The sequence below is a fragment of the Tachypleus tridentatus genome, chromosome 9 (assembly GCF_004210375.1).
Source record: "Tachypleus tridentatus isolate NWPU-2018 chromosome 9, ASM421037v1, whole genome shotgun sequence".
NCBI classification, from domain to species: Eukaryota; Metazoa; Arthropoda; class Merostomata; order Xiphosura; family Limulidae; genus Tachypleus; species Tachypleus tridentatus.
Window position 1 is genome coordinate 113,172,628 of NC_134833.1, and position 7,536 is coordinate 113,180,163.

At 31.0% G+C, this 7,536-nt stretch overlaps 1 protein-coding gene across 5 annotated transcripts in view; it reads right to left on the reverse strand.

The window, feature by feature from the left end:
* The window catches only part of Sym (symplekin scaffold protein), a 76,889-nt gene extending 71,710 nt beyond the window's left edge, over positions 1–5,179 (reverse strand). Inside the window, exons 1-2 of one of the 5 annotated variants that reach the window (XM_076456591.1) lie at positions 5,018–5,179; positions 1,050–1,193 (exon numbers count right to left, since the gene is read on the reverse strand). In XM_076456591.1, the coding sequence (XP_076312706.1) occupies positions 1,050–1,160 (111 nt within the window). In that variant the 5' untranslated portion in view covers positions 1,161–1,193; positions 5,018–5,179. Of the gene's footprint in view, positions 1–1,049; positions 1,194–3,957; positions 4,488–4,514; positions 4,740–5,017 lie in introns of those variants that run through there. The other 4 variants (XM_076456587.1, XM_076456588.1, XM_076456589.1 and 1 more) reach the window with 4 other exon arrangements.
* Positions 5,180–7,536: the final 2,357 nt, after the last annotated feature.

The following is a 7,536-nucleotide window of genomic DNA, read 5'->3' on the forward strand; positions in this document are numbered from 1 at the left end:
ATTCCTCAACCCAATAATAAATCCCAATATCAACAAACTACAAAACCTTACACTGCTGCATATCATACAATTCCAACATCAGCAAAAAAATTACCAACTCTTGGAAAAAACTTGTAACAAAACATTCCAGTAAACACCAAATTTATTCAAAAACCAGGTACAAAACTAAATTGACAAATACAACACCAACATTATATACAAAATACAATGCAACAACTGCCACACCTTCTATATTGGTGAAACAAGCAGAAAAATGGAAACCAGATTCAAAGAACACAAAAAACACTTTCACACATTTTTGAACACTGCAAATCATACATAACTCTTGAAAACACCCAAATACTCAGTAGGAAAACAAATATAAATCAATGCAAACTCAAAGAAGCCCAACTTACATAACAACTAAAACCAAATTAAACCAATATGAAGGAACACCTTTATACCTATACTAATTAATAACCTAACATCTAATTGCAATGCCCCCTACAATCCCATACCTGTTTACCCTCTCATTCCTAAGACATGTGCCCAGCAATGGTCAGTTGCAAACTCTCTCTTTGTTAACCTGAAGATGATTTAAGGTCAAAATGTTGTTCTCTGCTTTATTTTGGTAAAAGTGTTAATCCCAAGATACATTTTTACTAATTTCCGAACAGCTGGCTCAAACTTTATATAAAGATATATCTCCATATACAGCATTTATTCAACCAAAATTACAATCAACATGGTTATTTTTAGTTACAGTTGCAATTTAGACAGTTTGTTTTCTAATAGCAATGTCACATTGGGAAACCTGTTGTGTTCACCAAGGTGAATCAAACTGCTGATTGTGGCAATGTAAATCAGAAGACCTACAGCTGTCCCATTATGGGATGGTTTAAACAATTCTCAAGTAGTAAATACTACTTACAGGTTAGATTTCAAAAAATTGTTTATAAATTTAAAAAAATATTTATATACTTTTGTACTAAATTACTCATGTAGCTTAAAATTCTCCCTCTTTAAAAGAAAAAGAACATAACTATATTTTTATAAATATATTAACTCACCCTGTCATATGTTGACTTGGGTTGTTCGGGTTCCAGATTCTCATCTTCATCCATAAAAAACTGGGCAGCAGTACTTCGCCTGCTCTCTGTTGAAACAGTTCTCCTCGACATTTGTTCTTTCTTCCTTTGGTTTCAAGAAATAATCTGAAAATAGCATTATTACTTTGTAATTTGTGTAAAGATATGTTCACTTACTGAATAGATTTTCTGAAACACTTGATAAAAAATTATCATTAAAATAAGCTAGGAATGTGCATATGAACATAAGAAATGGAGATAGAGCTATTGTAATCAATGAAATCACTAATTAATTATAAAATATCAAACCTCAATTTAAAACTTATATACCACAATTCATAAACAGACTGCCTGACTTTTTTTCCTAATGGACTAATGCAAAAATCTCTGGTATAGATTATCACAACTGTTTATAAACTAAGTTTGTTTTGTTCTAAAATTATTTGGATTTTATTCATACAATGGGAAGTGTAGGCATTAAAATAAAGGTATTTTTCTAGTTTTAAAAGTCAATATTTGTTTGCAATACACAACATGTAAACTACCAATGTTATTAATAACAGCTGAAAAAACATGTCAACATGTAACATGTCAAAAATCTAATTAATCAATCATTATATAAGGATAGTGAAACTTAAACCTAGTATCTTTCACATTTACATATCTATCTACATCTGCCCTTGACACAGATGCTTATTCCTTAAATGAATCAACAGTTAGAGTCAAATATAAAGATGGTAAATGCATTTCACTTGAACAAAATATGACTTCAACTTAGTAACAAGCAATGAACAAAGAAAAACTTAGCATTTTAAATTACATTCCATAAAAAATTTCCAAAAGTTTATAATTTTCAAATAACACAAAAAAGTTTTACACTTTTTATGTTGAAAAAAGAAATAATGGATTTCTTCATACAACAAACCATAAGTGGGGAATGCATATAAAAAATACTTAGTATAATTTTACTCAGGCTTTCACAGTCTTAACACATATAGCCAGTAAAATGCAAGAGACATTGAATATGGTTTTTAGGTTATAAATCAACCCTATTATAAAGCTTTGAAATATATTTTGTCCATAATTGTTCATATAAATAATATTACAAGTTGTTATAATGTGCAATGGTTGTGAGATATACATTTCTTTTAACACTTTTCTTAGAAAAAGTAGACTGAAATGATTGGCCATTGCTTTTAGCAAATTTCTGTGCACATGAAAAACCTGACAGTTAGACAATACAATTCTTGACAAGTCACATTTTTGCAACATTTTGTCATAAACTTATACATAAAAATGTTTTGTACAAATATATAGATTTTAAGTTAAACATTCCATAGGTAGTTCCTCAGCTTTGTAGGCAAAAAAAAATTTTAGCTTCATTTCATGACACTTATGTTACAGAACACAACTTCAGTGTTCAAACTTGTAGCAACTGTAAGCTTATGGGGTATATTAATGAACTGGGATAGAAAGTTGACATGCACCTGAAAATAAATTTTAATACATTATCCTCATATTTGTATTAATGTACTTTCCCTAATAACCTAAAGAATATGTTAACAATGGTGAGGCCTCTCCTGTATTGTGTGACGTTTGTCATTTTGAAAACAAATCAAATCATTGAAGTAACATTTAAATTGGAGCAGTCTTTAATACCACAGCCAACTGAGCTTTACTTGTGATAGTGTTGTATAACAGTCACTTTTATTACTATGTGATCTGTGAAAACCAATCTGTTTCAAAGGCAAATTTTCAGTTTATTTGTAATTAAAGAATTATACAGTTTTTGTAAAAGCATATCATAAGTGGTCCACTACCTTATCTTAGATTTTTCACAGAGCCACACATCTGTGCTAGCCATTCTTAATTTTGAACTGATATACAAGAAGTACGGCAACTAGAAAACAATAACCACCTTCAACACTTAAGCTATTGTAATAGAATAGTGAGGTATAGGTGACAATATGAAAATAAAACTGGTCTATTTTGTATGTATTTCATAAATAGAATATTTCTTATGAAATAAAGGACAGTACATCTTCCATTACAAAAAAATGTTATATCTGAAATGTGATAACACATTATAATAATTTGTAAATAATAATAATAAACCCACTAAAAGAGTTTAAGAAGGTAATTGATCAATTCACTAAAACTAAAGGAAAGACCTCAAAATTTTATTTTTTCCTCAGGAATGAATGTGCAAGGATCTAAATGTCCCTTGTTGTTCCTAATTGATCTTAAAACTGAAAATATAGCATTGGATTATACAATCACCTATTGTATTTCAACTAACATTCTGTGTCCATTATGCTAGGTATTGGATATAACATTACTACTAACAAAAACACTGGCACACACTGATAGTAAATGATAATGTTGTACATTTATAGAACTTTAAAAACTAAGTGTAAATGTGCTACAACGTAGATCTACTTTTTGTCTTCTTTAAAAACTATGTATTTTGCTTCTATTGTATATTGACCATCGTATCTTTTACTTGGTTACTTCATTTATCCTCTTTTTTCTACTAAATGATAAATCTCTAAGCCTCTAGAGTTTTCAGAAACCTGGCAACTCAGGTTAATCTATGAAATTACCACAATTACTTCAAACAAATTTTGATTAGAATTTACAAAAATTCTTAAATTTTGCAAATTGTATGTTGTGTCAAATACACATAAGAAAGTAAAGAATATATGTGGTATGCCAATACTATACAGTTGGTACTGACAAAATACTTCTTCCAGACTCTATACTAAAAAAATTAGAAAAAAAAACCTATCCTACAATACAGCTTACTGTACATGAGAACCAATTTCTTGCCTATGTTACAACTAGAATTATTAGTTAAAAGCTTTGTAGTAAAGCAATACAAGCAACTTACTAATTAAATTTGAAATGATAATAACAACAATACAAATCTAGGGCTCGTCACCTATTAGTATTAAGTCCAATACTGATCTAGAATCTTGTCCAGGCACTCTATAGATTAATGGTGTCAAATTGTATAATACCTAATTACCTTGCCCTAATATTGAGACTATGTGATATATCATATAATAAATATTATTATGACACATGAGCAACTGGTCTATGTAAACTGTCATACTATTATTAGCATTTACAGTTAGATCGTCGTATTGAATATTTAGTTTTAGACATTAGGCTTAGTTTAGGCCCTAACTGAATAATTTATAACCCCACTGATTTTGATGAAATGAAGGATAACCTCGAAACGAAATCTTGCTTGGATTAGCACACGAACTTATTCATTAATATTATATTACATAACACTCATGCACATAAACCTATATTCTAAATATAAATGATATTATCAGTATTTTTACGTATCGCAATTAAATTTTAAACCACGTCGAATTGCCAGAAGTACTAGGTCTAACTCGATCACACTATTTTTTTCTGTTTTTGTCTTTAACTTACCAATCACAATATTAAAATATTATATATAGTTTTATATTATCTCTCTTTTACTTTGTTGTTAAATTAAGCAAACATTTTTGACATACATTTGTCACAATATACATCAACAGCCCCAATCAAATGCGGCTTGCTATATTTCTTTTAACACCTATGCATAACGTGGAAGTGTAGAATAGACAAACGAAATTGTTTTGCATTTAGGGCAAATTCATAAAGAATTCTATCTTGTTAGCTGTTACATTTTCATTCTGCTAACTTCCAAGAAAAAAGTAATCAAAGAAAACAAAATTTTCTGAAAATTTAATAAAAAAAATATAAATAATATTTATAATATTCATTTAACTATAGGAAATAGAAAATGTATTTAGTATGTCCTGAACTGATATCACTAACAATATATTAATATTATCTTGCAATGCTACGCTTATTTTAATCCTATAAACATTATCTTACAAAACAACTAAGATCTGGATACTATTCATAGCAGAAAAAAGTTCACTCACGTTCCAATGGCAAAACGGTATGTCACAAGCCTCACAACGCTAAAAACTGGGTTTCAATTCGCGTTGTGGGCAGAATACAGATAGCCCATTATATAGTTTTGTACTTAATTCCAAACAAACAAAATTCAAGGGACTTTTTTAAATGACAAGCAATGTGGTACTACTTCTTCAAGAAAAGTTAAGAATGGGTTTGCTATTACAATTCTGCCTTTCATTGTTGAACAAAATTATGAAATGTTTCGATCTTATACAAGACATGATTTGAAAACAAATAATCGATAAAATTAAGAATGCAACACCGAAAACATTTAATGAAATTTTGAATTTTAGCAATTTATGTTCACTCATGACTTCTAGAATGAGTAAATACGTATTATATTATGTATTTTTCATAGGCTATTTCAGGTGAACTATTTAATAATATATGTAAATTACAGGTCTGCACATGTGATATGCAAATTATAATCAGTGTTTTGTGTATCTTCTGAAACTAGTAGACGAGCTTTTCATGTACATTTCTCATTTTAAAACACCGTACATGCATGTTTCTAACAGCAGATGTAATCGTAAGTTTACAACTTTCGTCGTGGAATGTGGCTAAATCATTTTTGTTCTAACTCTTACTCTCCTATACGTTACATGCACCTTCTCGTGAAAATAAATACTTTAACGTACATATAAAAGACTGCAAAGGTTTGACAAATACCCCAATTATTGGGCTCTACACCCTATGTAATTTTACATAGAATAAAATTATCAATGGTCTCCCATTAAGACCATGGGCCCTGAAGGTGAGTCCCTCCTAACCTCTACCTAATCACTTCACTCCTGACTTATACAAAGTAATTCAATGTACGTGATAGTTAACAAAAATCCGAATACTTCACTTCAGATACACGGACCGATTTACTGTATTAGCAAGAAACAACTTTCTATCTATTTTACTATCACTTTGCATTTATAATCTATCCTCAAATTTAGTAGAGTGCTTGATGTAAAACCATTAGATCTCTCTTGACCTATATTATTAAATCTTTGGATTTCCATGTCACCATTACGAATAGCAGCTCCTCTAGCTAACGACTTAATTAAAGCATTAAAAAATACATCATATAGCACTGCCTCTTCCTAGATTGCGAAGTTCCTTAAACAAGCTAATATAAAAATAAAGCTCTACATTAAACTGTACATTCGTCATATTTTTAGAGTAGTTTTCTTTCTTGAGACTCATAGTGTACAGATCAAATGATGTTTTGTCCTTCGTTACTTCCTGTCCTGTTGCTAAGGCAATTCTCTCAAGATAGATGGTTAAGTGAATCGACTGGTGACTCCAACCTTGATTAACCTTTGGAAGTAGTCTCAACAAAAAGTTTATATTCTTCAGTAGGGTGAGTTTTTACTTATCGATGGTATAATTATTGTACTATCTGATATTATGGGAAGTTCAATTTTTGGTGTAATAATTATCATGTAGTGCAAAGAAGTTTTCTAATCACAGACTGTGCAGCTAGCCTAACCTCTTATGCATATTTCAGTATGAAGTCATTTCCTAGTTTGCACTCTTCCTTGATGCAATTTACTTAAAGAACACGAAACATAAATAAGTTTCCTACTCTAATGATAAGTTTCATTTTTCTTTTGTTGAAACCTTATAACCTCTTGCTCATTACATTCTTAGTTCTTTTTCTGCGTATCTGAATGCAGTTTACCACTTTTCATTATCAAATTGAGTTGAACTATAGGAGCTGTAGAACATTAGAGATCAGCATTCTACACATGTTTTCCATCAATAGGTCCATGAACTCGTGTAATGGTTTCATAAGACAATAAAATTCTTATTTAATTTAGAGCAGATGAAAAGTGCTCCATAATTCCAGCTAATTCCTGTTTCCTGATGTTAAGTAACCTTTTCTTTTATTTAGCTTGGATTGAATACTCATCTTTGGGATATTATCTGTTTGATGTTTTATCAATTGTTTATTCCTTAGAGCTTCAGTTACAATTACCAGGTTTCCCACAACTATAACGTTTCGATCTTTCTTCTAGCCTTTGGTAGAAGCTCTCATTCCCTACAAGCTTTGTCTTCTATAGTTCCAAGTAAAATAATCTTTCAAAGTACACTTATTGCCTTGTGAATTTTCTCCCCATTATTTGCCAAACCAACCTTTTTAATTCTTCTTTACCATCAGTGTGAATTGAAGTTTCAATATTATTCAATCAGACAGTCATATAAACTGTTTTTTGTTTGTTTGTTTTTGGAATTTCGCCCAAAGCTACTCGAGGGCTATCTGTGCTAGCCGTCCCTAATTTAGTAGTGTAAGACTAGAGGGAAGGCAGCTAGTCATCACCACCCACCGCCAACTCTTTGGCTACTCTTTTACCAACGAATAGTGGGATTGACCGTCACATTATACACCCCCACGGCTGGGAGGGCGAGCATGTTTAGCGCGACGCGGGCGCGAACCCGCGACCCTCAGATTACGAGTCGCACGCCTTACGCGCTTGGCCATGCCAAGCCG